The 17,497-nt window shown below is 32.5% G+C and overlaps 3 protein-coding genes across 3 annotated transcripts; 1 reads left to right on the top strand and 2 right to left on the bottom strand.

The window, feature by feature from the left end:
* Positions 1–5,514: 5,514 nt before the first annotated feature.
* Positions 5,515–6,528, bottom strand: LOC100776851 (uncharacterized). Its single transcript, NM_001317581.2, has one exon. It carries the CDS (start codon positions 6,464–6,466, stop codon positions 5,693–5,695), a length of 774 nt encoding a protein of 257 aa, NP_001304510.2. The 5' UTR covers positions 6,467–6,528; the 3' UTR covers positions 5,515–5,692.
* Positions 6,529–7,886: 1,358 nt separating this feature from the next.
* Positions 7,887–11,723, top strand: LOC100775411 (mitochondrial import inner membrane translocase subunit TIM50-like). Its single transcript, NM_001255918.3, has 10 exons — positions 7,887–8,173; positions 8,337–8,425; positions 8,890–8,926; positions 9,576–9,637; positions 9,740–9,853; positions 10,157–10,261; positions 10,345–10,443; positions 10,736–10,895; positions 11,082–11,184; positions 11,304–11,723. Exons 1-10 carry the CDS (start codon positions 7,978–7,980, stop codon positions 11,344–11,346), a joined length of 1,008 nt encoding a protein of 335 aa, NP_001242847.2. The 5' UTR covers positions 7,887–7,977; the 3' UTR covers positions 11,347–11,723.
* A 1,268-nt stretch (positions 11,724–12,991) lies between these two features.
* On the bottom strand, positions 12,992–17,034 carry LOC100813382 (pectinesterase QRT1). The gene is made up of 5 exons (XM_003518499.5): positions 15,487–17,034; positions 14,698–14,893; positions 13,923–14,126; positions 13,594–13,829; positions 12,992–13,348 (listed from the first exon to the last, which is right to left on the bottom strand). The coding sequence occupies exons 1-5, from the start codon at positions 15,777–15,779 to the stop codon at positions 13,201–13,203; spliced, it is 1,077 nt and encodes a 358-aa protein (XP_003518547.2). The 5' UTR covers positions 15,780–17,034; the 3' UTR covers positions 12,992–13,200.
* Between the last annotated feature and the right edge of the window lie 463 nt (positions 17,035–17,497).

Genomic DNA, 17,497 nt, shown 5'->3' with positions numbered 1-17,497 from the left:
ATCAAATGAAATTGTCCTATCATTTTTGTTAAATACTCAATGATAAATTAACGATTGATCCTGGGAAAGGACATTTGTTAAGGTAATAATAGTTTTTCCTTTAATATTTGATTTTTGTTTCATTGTTGCTAACACTTTAAGAAGATCTAGTTTTTGATTGAGACACTATATCAAACACCTAGACATAAAAAATAAATATTTCAAATAAAGGAGTTAAAAATATAAATGTAAATATTTCAAAAATAAATATTTCAATTAGTAGATATCATTAGACATAAATTTTCAATAAAAGTCATGTGATCAATATGTGTCTATTTTATATTAAATTATTAGACATTATGTAAGAGAGAGGATTCAGAGTTTAAAGTGAGTTAAAAAATTAATGAGTTTTTATATGATGCAAAAAAGGAGGAGTATTCAATGTAATTAAAAAATAAAACACAGGATGTGAATGTAATTTACTTTTTTTATTAATAACAAGGTCAATTTGTTTAATCTTTAATGAGACATTATTAATCTTAAGTTAAATTTGATTAAAGTGTAATAATTTTTAAAATGATTAATATTATTTTATAAACAATATAGGTAAGAAAACATGTTTTCTTATTTAACAATAATTGGTGTATATTATATTTAAAACTTTTTAATATTAAAGATGATGGAGTCCTGTTAGAGATAAAAATAAAATAAAATTGTAACCTTTCAGAGTGTAGTAAATAATTTTTTTGAAAGGTAAATAATTTTTTTGCTGATATAAAGGGGCTAACGCCCAAAGCAACAAAATAAAACTGCACAATAACTCCTACGCTTGACTTATCAGCAAACAGTATAGGAATAACAAAACTAGAAGGATCAACAAAAAAACATCAGCCCTTGACCCAAGGATAGACCAAACTTAGCACAAGCATCAGCTGCAGAATTACTTTCCCTTAGAACATGCTTAAACCGTTAAGCGTCACTTGCAATGGTTGACCAATAGCTTCGCTGATCGCGTGCACAATAGGAAGACACTCATTCATATCATCACATCCATCTTTCACTAACTCCATTACATCTCTAGAGTCAGTTTGGACTCAATGAAAAATGCCCCATAACTCAGCTTGTAAAACTGAACAATCCCCGAGTTACAAGAGAAACCACTCCGGAATTCCCCTTCATTATCTGTCTTAAGGCCACCGTCTTCCCTAAAGGCGGACACCAAATGAAAGAGTGGGAGGGACCAACACACGCTCCCTTCTTGCTAATTCTATCATCAACGTTCTCAGCTCAGGTCCAGACTTGTTCCATCTTGTGAACACGAGCTAGCATCTCCTCCAAACTCCACTTGAGCCTTCTAAATAATTATTTTTTATGATCAACACTTTGGTAAGTTTATTTTAATTGAACGCTTACAATATTAAAAAATATGAAGTATATGCATTTTAAATTAGATTAATACGAGACCAGAAGTTATTGAAAAAGATAAATAAAGTGGTTATTAATTAGGAATGGCAATGCATTAAAAAATAGGAATCGTAATAAGATAAGTGGCGTATTTTTTAGAAAAAAAAAATATTCACTCATAATCTTATCTTTTTCTTACGGGTTGCTCATAATATTATCTATAAACTTATTAATAACTTTCTTTCATTTTTTATATAATAAATTTATACAATTTTGTGTATAACAAAGAGAAAAATATAAAGAGAAGTGTGGAATAAGATAATTAATATAATAGAAATAGAGGGAGAAAAAAAAGCGTACAAAAAATGCTATACAAATAATATCACTCTTATTAAAATACAAAAGTTGTGGATGCACGTAAGTGTGCAGCACAAGTTAGAAAAAAAAAATCCTAATCAGTTTTCTAGATGATAATAATAATATTATATTGGCCTTTTAACATGCTTAATTTGTAAGACTTAACACACATGCATCACTCAAAAAAAAAAAAGAATCACATATGCAGAGTCTACATACGGATGCGTATTTAGAAAATCTCAGAGAACACTTATAGTTACTGTCAAGACTCAAGAGTCAAGAGTCCCCCAAAAGATGTCGTGTACACCATGCGTGCACTCCACTTAGATTTCTATTCATAGCTTTCAAGCGCATTATTGACATAAAATCTGTGATGTAAATCAATTGCAAGCATACATGCACCTCCCATTTCTCATTCTCTACATGAAACTAACTCTATTTTCAAGAGGCTAAGCCACCGAGTTAAAAGACCCCACTTCATTATTTTGAATATAGAAAATGCATTATTAATTGGTATTTAAGGGACAATCGTATCGACTGTCATCATCAATGTGATTTATGCATACAACATGTAAATCGGCTTAGTTTTACACATCAAAAGCGACTTCTTCTAAGCCAACTAAACCAATAATTTTATCTGTGAGAAGCACCCTTGCCACATGATATATTAGCGCTCACGTGTACGCTCATCTTCCCTTTTATTTTTTTTATGTAACAATATATATACACTTTTCCTTATTCTTCATCATGAATTTGCTTTGTTTGTATTGTATTAATTATTGCCTTATTTATGCATGCATGCATGAATCGGTACTTTTGTAGGACACAATGATAGTAGTTTTTATCTAGAAAGAAGATATCTTTAGTTAGACTTTACTACTATTATGTAGTTTTTGTCTCGTGAGAGTTAGTCCCACCAAGTTTGGCAGCGTCTTTCCACTTTCCAGACCTCACCCACCTTTGATATCCGCTCTACAGAAGAGAAATATCAAACAAAAACCTTTCACTTTCGAGACTGACTTCACTTTGGTAGGGAGGATCCAATTGGGACCTAGCTTCATTTGATCATCAAAATCCATTTAAGACAGTGAAAATGAAAGGCCCATAGTTTTCTGCCTTATCAGTGTAATGGCATTTATGAATTCTTGGCCATATGTACCTTACCATGTAATAATTGACAAACCCTTGTGTTTCTTTCAGAAATAAAAACAAAACTCTCTATTCTTATGTTGTTATACTAACTTAGTGTAGTTGTTTCAAGCCTCTAAGTTGTACTATTCCCATATATCATGCGATGTCCTTGTTCTTTATACATATGAATATATATCAGAAACTTGATTCAGGAAAGAGTAAACTCTTAGGTTTCAGGCCGTCTAGGACCATATTTCTCCTGGTCCTGGCACAAATATCAATATGGGATGGACAGCAAGGAATATCCCCCAAAATGGTAGTGCTGAGTTAAGTACTTTCGGGTGAAGTTACATTTTATGTGTGGGAATGAAGATGTCACATCAAGTTTCATTTTTGTTTAAAGTGTCATGCAAAAGTGAAACTATATATAAATCATGCGGTTTATATATCTAGTTTCATTTTTGTTTAAAGTGGCTGCAAAGGAAAAAGTTACTGCGTGCTAAGTTTGATTGATCGATTCTGTTCCCTGCGGATGCATGTGAAAATATAGGCATTAATATCACTTACTAGGTATAATTACCACTCAGAAATTTCACAACAGTGTCTGTTAGAGGCTATAATTGTTTACAAAATTAATTTTTGGAGACAAAAAGCCTATTTAACGCCTAATAATTAAGAGAGATAAAAGAGAGAAAAATAGAATATGCTAATAAGTGATATGTGATAATAAGAAAGATAAACAGAAATGGTGAGCGTTAATGAGATGTTTGGAAAAGTTGGGTGTCCAAAAAAGATAATTATATATGATGGTACATTCAATCTAAAATGTATGAAAGAACATATATTAGCTTTTAAAACAAACCTTTCTTACCTTGAAGAATTAGTTTATGACTTTCAAGAGTAGAGAATTGAATATCTTGGATTAAAAAAAAATTAAGATTTGTGGGAAGTTTTTTGTTTATTAAATAAAGAAAGATTTCCCACATAAGGAAAGTCCTAATTTTTCGGCCGTTAAAAATTTCTGTATCAATTCTTTGAACCTGAAAGAACTGTCATCTTTGTGTCAATTATTGATATATTCCTGGGCCATCTTCCGATTTGATATTTGTGAAACTTCACTTTCACAAGGTCATCTTATGTTGGGTGCATGCAATCATTGACTTCGCATTTGCTCCTAGCCACTTTGTGAGACTTATCCGTACGTACTTCAATTTTTCTAAAGCATAAAATGTGAATTTTCCGAGTTTGATGGAAGTAAAAAGAATAATAACAAAAGGACAGTTTGTTGAGACAGTAACATTCGTTATAGATAAATAACCATTCGTTAGAGATGCAAGTATTTACGAAAGACCTGGTTTTTTGCATAGTATGCAGGTATCATACCCTATAATATATATTTTTTTCCCATAGCTACTATGTGGTATTAAAAGGTTCTTACGAAATTGATACAGATATGATAATGGTTTAATATTATTGGAGGGTGTAAAAGGTGGGTTTTTGACAGACATTAACAACGATAGTAAATTGTAGTTTTCATGAATACACCTTCATATATACCACTTATCACTAACTGAAATTATATATAGACATATAGTAGCTCTCACAAAAGAATGAATTTAAATTAAATTACCAAGAAAATAACTAAATTTTATGAAAAAAAGGCCTCTAATAACAAATAGGTAAATAAAAATAATAAAATCTTACTATTTTGTACTTTGCAAGTTGATAGGAATAGGAAAATATATTCATTATCTTTCTTAGCTATAAGCGAGTAACTAACTGATTGGCTGACCTGTATGAATCAGATTTGTGATCGTGTACCATTTGCTCTGGCTAATAAAATCGCAAATCCTTTTCTATTATTCGTAATAGTGTTGAATCATACAGAAAAAACTGTTTAAAATTCAACCACAGTTGAACAGGTTTTTTTTCTAGATACCACTTGTTGGCCAGACAATAATATAAATTCTAATAACCAGACAGGTGGTTTGTATTTGTGGTCTCATCTGCTGTCAACAACTTATTGAACATGTTGCTATAAACATAGTACTGACATTCTTCTTAAATATCAATCTCTGTTCTTAAGTCTCTTGTTTGTTTGCATTCAGATTACTAATTTTTCTTTAATATGACAATAGGAACTATCACATCTACTCTTAATATTAATTTCTCTCTTGCATGTCAAACTACGGCAAAATACTGTTGCCAGAGATAAAATTTCGGCTGAAATGATATAATTACTTTTTTAAAAAATACAAAAATAATTGACCCTGTCATCAATTAAGTGAGTTTTGAGGGAGTTTAGCTGATTGAGTAAAGTAGGTTAGTTATTATAAATTCTCCTGTACGGATAAAAAAATTCATGTGAGTTTTTACATAATAAAAATTGTTTCCTTTTCACCCTATTAAGATCATATTGTATTCTTATAATTTAAGAATAACAGTATCCAAATTTATTTCTATTTCAATCCATGACATCATGATATTAAATCCTAACAGTGTATCGCATAGATTAAATGAGTATAGTGGAAGGGGACAGTTTTGATTATATCCTCAAACTGTGTCATATATGCGATTTTATTTCATTAAGGTTGTGATCATGTGCTTGGTTTATGGCTTCAATTTAAACAAAAAAATTCATATCTAGAACCTGCTCTTTGTTGCTATCAACCATAGAAGAAAAGCAGAGAAATAGTTTTGCAAAATTTCATACAACTAAAGTACAAGAAAAGTGGAGCAGGAGAAAAGAAAAAGAGAAAGACCTAACAAATAACTAGGCCTCCCTAAGAAAGAAAAAAAGAAGACCATGATTGTTACTAAATCAAACCATGACTAATTGCCTTTGAGCTTCAATTCTTAGATCTTCCTTCATCTTTCTAATGAAATCTTCAAACTTTTTGTTCAACTCCTCTGTGCTCAACATACAGCTTTCTTCTTCCTCTTCTATTCTTTCTTCAATCAGAATGTAATCAGTTTCTGACCCTTTATCTTCCTCTTCATCACCTACATCCAATAGCTCAGTTTCTTCATCTAGCTCCTCCTTCTTCTCTTCCTTCAAAACCAAGCTACTTCCTTTTTCTTCTCCTTCATCTACCAAAATGATCTTTTCAATGTTTTCTTGTACTTCTTCTTCAGCACAATTTTCTATTTCTATTACTTGCTCAACTACAGTGTTCTGTTCATCAGGATCACTAGTTTGTTCTTCAGTTTCTACTATCTCCAACATTAGCTCGTTGGCTTCAATAACCGAAAACCGAGATTGTGAACCATCATCTTTAACATACGTAGAAGGCTTATTATCATCACAACAACTAGAGCCGGAGAGAGATTTAGTTATACCAACAAAAACAAGGATACCATTGCAAAGTAGAAACATGGAGTTCTTGTCTATGTTGTGTGTATAGAGTTGGAAAGGGAATGTAGAGAAATAGAATTTGAAGTAATGTAGGAAAACAAGCAAGGAAGAAGGAGAGAAGATGAAGGAACACACGGACACTGAAACGAGTAATTGAGTAAGCTTAACAAGATAGTAATGAGCTTTTAGGTTGTGAGTCATATTGGTTGCTATATTTTGGTTTTTAAACTGATAATCCATAGTGCTGAAGAAAGGAAAGGAAATGAAATGAGGGTTGGAGACAGGTTTTTATGAGATGGTGTGGTGTGTGGTGTATGAGGAGGCCTCCTTATATAGAATGGTGGGGTGAGTGATTCTATTATTTTTTTGGGGTTTCCAAAAATGCCCTTAGATGGAAAATTATTGTGATAGGCTCACCTGTTTGAGGTTTAGTATTACAAGTCAAGTGAAATTGACTTCAAAGTAGGGGCCAGATAGAGAGAGAAGGAAACTTAGGAAGACAATTCATATCTAGATCCTCCTTCAAAATTAACAGCTCAATGCTCCATACCTGTTTCTCCTCATTTCCGCATCAAAAGTTTAAATAGATGTTTCAAGTTAAACGTGAATCACAAATGTCAAAACTTAAACCAAATTATTAACTGATTTGAGGTTATTTTAATTTTAATTCTCAAATGATTCGGAGAGAAGTTTCTCTTTTATAACTTGATTACAATTTACAACATATATTAGTTAATACAATCATTTTTATGTTTTAATGCATTATCTTGATGAATTATTGCAAAAATATAACCCAATTATATGCACTTTTGTGAAATTTTTAACTGAAAAATAACACAACACAACTGCATTTATTTAGATTTTCTCGTGTACAGTGGAAGGGCTGTTTTGTTTGTAGGCCTGCACTTGTTTTTTATTCTTATTGGGCTGGCCTTTTTATCAGTTGATTCGTTCATACAAAAACAAGGGGTGCTGCTAAGTGCATCAGGCATATTGCTTGTGCACCCAATATTAAAATAAAATTCCAAAAATACTCTTAAGTGTTAAAATAAATAATATTATTATATATAACACTTAAATTTCTAATGTATATTTAATGTACATATAAATTTAAATAATAAATTTTGTGACAATTAATTTTGATATAATTGATACAATTAGTTAATTTGTATGTTTTTTTAATAATAAATGTTTTTTATTTATAAAAAAATATACGAATTACCTAATCTGTATGAGTTATATCACAATTAATTATCATAAAATTTATTTTAAATTTACATGCACATTAAATATATATTAAAAATTTTAGTATTATATATAATAACATTATTTATTTTATAATATAATTAATCTATTAGTTCAATTGATTATAATACTATGTTAATAACGTGAAAATTATGAATTCGACTCAAAATTTAAGAATGGGTTAATCTATAAGTCCCATAAGAAAGGATAAAATGGAAAAATCTTACAATTGCCGGATGTAGCAGCAATTTTACTACACGTAGCAATGCCCAAAAACAAGAAACAACACCCTAAGGGCTAAGCACAACAAAGAGAGAGAACAAAAAAAGATCCAAAGTCCAAAGCACGACTTAGCTTAGGAAATAAGAAATAATGGAATAACCGGTAGCCAAACAGGTCATAGCCGAAGTTGATGGGTGGTTCTACTTGTTTCTGCAAAGCACAAGAGCAAAACCCTACTTGAACCCTTTCTCTCTCTCAGGTCACTGCTCACAAACATCACAACTATGTCCTTGGGAATTCTTCGATCCCGAGCGATTTCATTGGCATCGAAGCGATTCCTCTGCACCAATGCCGCTTCCGCTTCCCCTCCTCTTCCCCCTCCTCCTTCCGCCGCCTCTCCCAGCCGCTGGAGCTTCCTCAAATACGCCCTCGTCGGCGCTCTCACCGGAGGCACTGTCTTTGCCGGTTACGCCTCTTACGGTTCGTTTTCCTTTCTTTCCATTTTATTATTCATTTCCATTTAGGGTTGATCGATAAAATCAAGTGACCTGGAATTTATATGTTGGGGTTGTTATCGAATCATTTTGATCTGGAATTGGTGTTAGTTGAAGACTTTTTTTTGTTGTTGGAATGAAATATGCAGCTTACAGCTTGGACGAAATAGAACAGAAAACGAGGTCGCTCCGTGAATCGGCCAAGTACACTGCTGGTGATGGAGTCACTGCTCTTGATGTCAGTATTGACTACTTCTTAGGCTTTCTTCGCTTTCAATCTTCTTTGTTAATTCTGTGTTTTGATCTCATTGGCTGGATTGTTAGAATCATATTGGCTGAATTGGATTGATGAGCTGGCCATTGGAACGTTGTTTCTTGTTATATGACATGCTATGAATTTTTAAAGTTTACATTTGTGCGACAAATTTACTTCTGGCTCCATTTCATTGTTTGTATTGTTTAGCTGGCTGTTTCGTTGCTCTACATCAAAATATAAAAAAGAAGTTTTTTTTTTTATTATTGATTTCGTAAAACACTTCAGTGATATCGGATTAAATCCTATTATTTTGCTTCGTGGAAATGTCCTCAGTGGACCTTACTGTTACTTAATTTTGGATTCGGCCTGGTTTTGATATGATAATGATAAGTTTCTAAAGTTTAATTTATGGTAAGGTGACATGTTCTAGTCCATATTTTGTGCAGAAATTTCAAGGTTTGCTATACTCAACTGCAATGACAGGTGTGTTCCCCGAGCTTTATTATGTACACTTATCCTGTGTTACTGTTATTCTGTTCCCTTAAATAAATAAATTGTGCTCTTGTTTCTTCTCGTGAACTTTTGTTCCCCTGAAGTGTTGCTGTTATATGAATGGGAAAACTTAAGCTCATCATTAAGATGGTTCTATATTTCTTGTTTTGCAATTTTGTGAAGTGCTCCTTGTTATGGATAAGCATGAACTTCTTTTTAATTTTATTAAACTGAAAGTAGTATGTAAAGGTCCCATGGAGAAAACACTCAACACTGTTCACATGAGTATTAAGTGCAACAAATGATAAAATTGATGGACATTTTCAGATAAACCTATGGTCTGCCCAATTATAGCCATTATATGCCTGTATTTTTGCTGCAGAAAATTTTTGCAAATGGATGAGAATGTGGGATGTAAGCATGTTTCTTGCCACCAGCTTTGGAGGGTAGGGGGTAGAAAAGGCAAGTGAGCAGTGGCAAGAACTTGTTATATTGTTGAGCAAGATCAGTGCACAGACAAATTAACATTGTATGCACTTTTGGGGGGTTGGGGTATTCAACTCACAATTAGTTATATATTTGTATGCCTTTGACCTCTGTTATTAACAGCATGCTGATTCTTTTGCATGTGACACCCCAGTTCCTGCTAAAGCAGTAGAGCTTTATTTGGATGCAAGAAGGGTAATTGAAGAACAAGTTAAGGTACGTGGTTGTTTTTTAGTATGCTGATTTTGGTTTTGACTTTTTCATTTTAAAAAAATTATATTTCCACTGTTTTAATACTGTACCTTTGATTCTTTTTAGAGTTATACTGAACCATACACAGACAAGCTCCTTCCTGATTTGCTTCCTCAGGAGCAACATGTGTTTACACTTGTTCTTGATCTCAATGAGACATTGATTCACTATATATGGACGGTAAGACGTCTACTGCAAATTCAGCCTTTTTTGTTGGTAGAAAATATGATAAACTCTTCATTATTGGTGAAAATTCATGCGGGGTGCACTAAATCAGTAGTAGGAGCCACTCAATAGGGAGTGAGACTCTTGAATTTCAACCATCAGTGAACAGTGTGTTGCTTACATTCCACTTCCCTTTATGTACTTTATGTCACATAAAAAATGCATTGGATCTCTTATTGCCTTGCTTCTCGCTGGAGGTCCTTACATATTATAGAGGTATGGCTACAATATTGAATTTTGCTTTTATGGTATGTAAAGCGAGATACAGGTTGGCAGACTTTTAAAAGACCTGGAGTTGATGCCTTCTTGGAACATTTAGCTCAGTTCTATGAAATAGTGGTTTACACAGATGAACAAAATATGGTAATCTGATTCTTCTCTATATTCTGAATGGATACTTGCTCGTATAGGTATTCATATATTCTTACATTTGTTGATTTGTGCAGTTTGTAGACCCTGTTATAGAAAGGCTGGATACTAAGCATTGCATTAGATACAGGCTATCAAGGCCGGCTACTAAGTATCAGGATGGGAAACACTTCAGAGTATGTGCTTATGTTCTTACATTATTCTCTTTCAAAATTAATTATACACGTAAATACCTGTGGAAGGAGTAGAACCAATCATGGCTAATAGTAAGAACAAGTGACTTGGAAATATTATTTTTATATCTATAAGATAATAACAAAGTAATCTTGCTTACACCTGAAGAATATAAAATAAATGACCTACAGTTTTATTATGATACTTGATACATCACAGGCATAGTGTACTAGTGGTGCTCTGGATATTCTTATAATGAGTGTTCTTTCCTTTTTTTCATCCTTTGCTTGGCAGGACCTCTCAAAACTAAACAGAAATCCAGGAAAAGTTCTTTATTTAAGTGGCCATGCTTTGGAAAGTTGCCTACAACCTGAGAACTGTCTCCCTATTAAGGCTTGGCAGCAGCAAGATATAGATGACACAGCTCTTTTGGATTTTATACCATTTCTTGAGTGTAAGCATTCCTTAAGATATATTGAAGAATGAGTTCATGTTTGAATTATTGTTTTCATTTTCACATCACTCCTTGAGTGTAAGTCCATTCCCTTAAGATGTGTTTATAAATGAATTCATGTTTGAAGTTACTGTGGTGTCTTTTTATGCTTGTAAAAGTTGCATTACCTTTGTTATCTATTTGCAGTTGTTGCCCGTAGTAGTCCACCTGATATAAGACCAGTGCTAGCCTCTTACCAAGGATGTGATATTCCAAGTGAGTTCATCAGGCGTTCCAAAGAGCATCAAAGGTATGATTTAATCCTGTGTTGAAGGTTTCTTTTGTGTATATAGTTGATGTTACACTAATGATTTGTCCTGTGTTGTGTTCAACCAACATTTTTACTCTGGGTGTTTCCAAATGGTGCAGGAGAATGCAAGAACAAAAGAATCGTGGTCGCTTCTGGAAATGAGATTCAGTTTCATTGCAAGTTGAAAAGAAATGTTCTTTGTTGAGGCAAGAAAATGAGATTGTCAGTTTAATTACAAGTTGATCGATCAGTTCACCAAAGATTTTGAAGTCACTGCAAGTTGACAAGTGATTACATGAAATAGAGAAAATGTAGATTTTGTTTTACGCAAACCTTGCAACTCATGTCTTGAAACATTTTTTTCTTTTTTGCCTATTGTAATTCTGTTGCTGGAAAGCACTTATTAATTTCGGGGATGGAGTTCTTAATGCTAGATGTTTCTTGCAAGGTGATTTAACCTTGAGTACATCGCTGCGCAGAAGTGGTTATGGATGAATTTGACCATAAACTGAATTGACACAATAAAATATTTTACTTGATTCTGTTGTTTATTTTGTTGGAACTTTCTGTTCTGACCATGGTAGTTGAATCGGGATTTAAATAAAGAATCGAAAGGCTCATTTTCTAAATCGTGAATCAAATTATATATTGTTCTTGATCAATAAAACAGCATAGCATATGCAACTAACAAAAACATATTAAAGCACATATTCATAATAAATAAGTGAAAAACGTAACTCTAAGAGCATGAGATGTATGAGCTCTGTTAAATCTGACTTTGTGAAGCCTTTATTTTTGTAGAATGGAAATGAAGCAATTAAATAACTAAATATAGTACGTGCATTAAATGAGTGAGCAACAAATAAAGTAGTGGAGTAATCAAATAGGATAAATTCAGTGTTGTTTCAATTCCTTTTCATTTAATAATTTAGGCTTGTATGACTTCTCAATTTTTTCATGAGAATGGGTGAAAACTAAAGAAATAATGAATATCTGAATCTTGTGAATTGTAAGGCTCACATGATTCATTCTTGTATGGTAAGATACAAAGTCTTTTAAGATTCATCTTAGGATCCCTATGGATAGGTAATTGAATTATATTGAATTGTAAGATTTGAATTGTGAATCATAAGATTCTCATACCAATGGTTCTGACACTTTGATCTATGTATAAAATATTGATTTTGAGCCTTCCTTGTTATATAGTGGGTACATCACGAGTAGGACCAATTTAGAAATGCATTAAAGGAAGGTTGAATTTTTTTTACATAGTTATTTAAATATAATTTTTAATAAATTATTGTTTAATAAATAATAAACTTCTCAGAAAGAAATTACTATTAATTAGTATAAAATTAGACACAAGATCTACTACATATAATTTTTTTCCTTACATATATAAAGAAAGTGTTGAGGGAGTGGGGAGGACTAGGCCCATGCCGTTCCCATCCCCATCCCTGATCATGTATCACATGACATAAATGAAAGTGCTTACATGAATTATTAATATAAAATTCTTTATGAATTGATATTAGATGAAAATGAGATTGAAATTTAACTTTTAATACTAATTTTTTTTAAGCTTATTATTCTGTTTTGTATATAACTTTTAAAATAAATTAAATAAAATTATAAAGTGACTTTGTGACATTTTAATTTTATAAAAAGACAACCTCGCCTTTTGTTTGAAAAATATAAAAAAATTGTTGATAAAGATAATGGTTAACCTCACCTCTATAAGAAAGGCATTTCCTTTACAAATAACATGACAATGATAGTGCTTTCATATTTAGTGTTGCTTCAAGTATTAACAAGAGTAAGAGCACGTCAGGAGTCATTATGATTTATGATTAAGATCCAGATAAAGCATCTGTGACCCCGTACATACATATAAAAAACATCCTTTACAAGATAAAGAGCAAGCATCAAAATTGATCATTTGGGGGATATGTAACATAATAAACTAGCATATAAATTAATATTGAATAATTGTCATGTAATTGGTGCATCGTGATGCTACAGTCTGAGCCACTGGTCTCCATCTATGAAGCTCTTGTAAAGGAAAGGACTTGCTTCATGATAGCTGAATGATTTTGACCAAGGCACCCTATGTCTTCTCTCTGCTCCTCTTCCCTTGCATTGATACTCAGCAAACACTGCAGTCCTGAAATACCATATATTCTTAGACATATTCTGCACTATGATTCTATGAATTCTAGAATGGAATAATAATGTCATATTTAAAACAAAGAGAAAAACTAGCAACACACTCTTTAACGCGCACTCTTTATATTTTTAGAAATCACAATTTGTAGTTTCTAATGAATTTTAACCAAATAATAGAGTTTGTTAAAAAACATATTAGAAGTGGTGTTGCCAATACTTCTCCAATAACAAATAATATCATACTTCTTTCTATGTGAACGATTCCAGTCTGACCACCCTTGAGGATTAATAATGCCATCCATATTACATTTGGAGTATATAATTCTTGAGTAGTTCCCCCATGCTCTGCCAAGGTACACACTGCCAGATCCTCTAATACTGCACCCTACAAAAGAAAAACCTGTGTCTTCTGTTGGTGAATCCCTATGATGTGCTGCTATTGCTCCATAGTTCTCAGCTATAGACTGAAGACGACACTTCTGCTCCATAGTTCTCGAGGGTCAGAATTAAATTAAATAAACTTGGTCACTAGTCTTGTTTTAGTAACATAGAAAAGGATCATCTTATATTACCTCATAGAGTGATTTTGCTCTGCCACAGATAAAATCAACTTTTCCTATGATGTGACACTTAAAGAAGTAATGATTTCCTATGTTGTCCAAGAGAGTGTCCTGTGACCCCTTAATCCTCACTCGATAGAACATTGCTTTTGGACTGCTTACCCTCAGTGCCACTCCTTGCATCCCTTTTCCACCAGCCGATGTAATCACTGAGTTCTGCAACCATGCACACAAAAATTGGCATTTGAAATAGTTCAAAATGCACTTGTCTTGTGTCGGAGCTGGATTTAATGCAGACTTTTCCACACATTCATGGATTTAGTACATTTATAACCATTGAAGAAAATTGGACTAAGATTTTAAATGTGTTTTAAGTTGATTGACTGAGAGGAAATATGAGTCCTTTAAGGATGTATGATCACTTTGGTATCTCAAAGTGTATAATGGTTCTAAACTAGTCTCCGAATTCAAATAAATTAAAAACATCCCTGAAAATAGCCTTTTACATCTAGATAATTTGTTGGTTTCAAATGTTCTCATTAAAAAGCAATTTAGCCCTTATATGCAGGGACTTTGCATTTTAATGATAACATGCAGGACCTATATGAAACTAACAAATTATGTGAATCACAAAAGCTACTTTCAGAAACTTATTTTAAAATTTATTTGAATCTAGGGACTAACTTGGAACCTCTGTCGCTTAATCTTCATCCAATAGTTCTGAATTGTTAAATGTGTTGAAAAGTGAATGCAGGGAAATCCAGGTTACCAAAAATTGTGTCCTAACCTCAAAAGTGACCCCGGTTGCACAGAAATAATTTGAGTCCACTCCTACTGTTGCTGAAGCATAGGTGCCCAATGCTGTGCCATTTGGGCCTATGTCAGATGACTTGCTGTTCCAAGTAATAACAGGACTTGCTGTTTGATTTGTTTTCCCTATAAATGATACATAAGGCTTGGTGACAGGCACATACACTTTTTCTCTGCACAAATTGCATATAAACAAAGGGTAAGCAAACATAAGTCGAGTTTTTTATGATAAAAAAAATACCCGCAAGGACAAGGCCCTTATGACACATGAAATTTTAGGAAACCAAATAAATGTAACTGTTGGATCAAAAACACGAACCAAACCAACCTGCGTTACCCTAAAAACAAAAAAAAAATATGTTTCCAAATTAAGGCAAAGAATATAACAACTACTTTTGATTGGAACTGAATAATAATGACAGAGGTTGTGAAAGTCAAAGACAAAATCTAATTGAAAAAAAGACAAAACTCAGATTTTGATATTATTCTTCAACCAGAATTAGAGTTTCAATTCAATAATTCAAGTTGACAATTTAGTGCGTGTTTGGATAACCTTCAGAATTGATTTTTGACAGCTAAAATCATGGCGTGACCTTGAAAAATCAGAAGCAACAAAGGGTTGCTTCAGTGTGACAGTGGAAAAGAAAATTGATTTTGCTTCACCGTGCCGCGTATCCAAACACACAGTTAATCAAAATGAAACTCTAATTCTTATAAGAGAATAACAGTAAAAGTAGTATGAAAAGTATGCAATTAAATTGCTGACCTGTAAATTCCTGGATAAATGTAAATTTTGACCCTTTGAGTATTATTATCAGGAACCATATTGACAGCACCTTGAACAGTTTTTGAATGTCCCCCACCATTCTGGTTAACAATAATAACTCGAACATTGTTATGGGAATTCACGGCCAACCTTTGTTCATCCACCTGCAAATCTTCCCAACTAATGTAATTCCTAACACCACCACCTTCTGCTAAATCCACCTGAGCCCAAATCACCAAAACCGAAACAACAAACAAGAACACAACTCTGGAAGACACCAACCCCATCATCATTTCGTGGCCACACAACAAAATAAGAAACTCAGCATGAAGGTTTGTGTGTGTTAAAAACTGTTGATGAGTTATTATTATAGGAGCAAAGTGGGAAAAAGAATCTCCAAAATGAGAAGGTACAAAAAGCTTGTGTTACTGATGAAATAGTGGAGTAACGGTTTTAGAGTTGAAGCGTGGATTTGCTGACTGCAATAAATATAAGAGCGTTATGGTGATAATATATATACGTCTGTTCCAATCCTGATATATTAGCTAGGCATGCATATGCTGATGTTGTTATGAAATATAAAGAAGGAGAGAGACTATGAAAGTAAACGTGGCTTTGTTTTTTAGTATAATAGAAGCAACACATAAAGAAACCTTTTTGTTTTAGAAGAAACGTTGAATAAATTATGAGACTTGCCAAATGCATCAGTAGGAACAGAAAGAGTGTTGAGTAACTGAGAGTGTATTTATTTTTATAGAAGAAGAAGAGCGGGTGTAGATTCTGATTTTATGCATGCATTGGTATCAAATTCAAATTTTATTTTATTTTTATCTTTTATTTTTCTTATCTTATCTTATCTTTTTCTTAATCTTTTATTTTCTCTTATCTTTTACTTTTCTTAACTTCTATATTTATTTTTAAATCTTTTATTTTTTATCTTCTATTTTTATCTTTAAATTTTTATCTTATCTAATATCTTTCTTTAAAATTCTTATCTTTTGTTTTTAAATTGGGTTTGATACACTTTTCAACAAGTTAACAGATTCATGGGGTGCGGATATTGGGTGCAACTTCCCCCACTATGCTCTTTCTTTGATTTGGTGAACTGGTCTTGGATCTTTCCAAATGTTTTTTTTCCCTCCTTTTATATATAAAATCATAAACTACTATATTTTAACTGTCACTACTTGTTCAATTTTAATTTTCGTTTAGCAAAACAATATTTTGACATTTTGAATTAATAATGTTATGAATGATGAGATTTTGGACAATGTTGAATGTTTGATTTTCATCTGGTAATAGATGCAGTATGAGATGGATTTTTCAAGTTATTATTGTTCAGCTACTTCTAGGAATATGAATACTCAAGTGTTTCCTGCAAGAGAAATGATCAGTTGATTATGATTTTAATGAATTAAGAATTTGGTCCCTCCTAAACTTTTTTGTGTGGGCTAATGGGCTGGGACAAAGTGACACTTAATATTATTGCATTTGTTTTGTATATATACCTATACCTATTAGATGAGACGATGAGATCAATTACGTAAAATGCAAGTGAAATTGTTTAATCTACGTAACAATTAATAGATATTTATGGTCGTGGCTTGGCTTAATTGATTGGAAACCATTTTAAATTAACATATGTTGAGTAACTCTCCTCTTCGGGGAGTGTACACTTATTTGATTTTTGCGTGGTAATTAACGTATTTTGAGTTATTTAAAAGTTTATCAGTCCATTCATTATTAATTACATTATGTTCACATCATATAATTCCCAGTTAACATTTAATCAATAATTGGGTTGGATTGCACATAAAGAAAGAAGATAGATTAATTCTAATAGCGTCAAGCCACTTCTTTTAAGGTGGTGGTGAGAGGACAGTAAATGCAGCTATTGCATAATCATAGAGTATACAACGGTTACAATATAAAAAAAATTAGTGCGCCGAAGAGTGACGAAAGTGAATTTTACCTCAATTTTTACAATAGCAAATCATTTCAAATTCTCCCT

The sequence above is a fragment of the Glycine max genome, chromosome 2, assembly GCF_000004515.6.
Source record: "Glycine max cultivar Williams 82 chromosome 2, Glycine_max_v4.0, whole genome shotgun sequence".
NCBI lineage: Eukaryota > Viridiplantae > Streptophyta > Magnoliopsida > Fabales > Fabaceae > Glycine > Glycine max.
The sequence above is the reverse complement of the archived record's forward strand: the minus strand, read 5'-3'. Positions and strand labels throughout refer to the sequence as shown.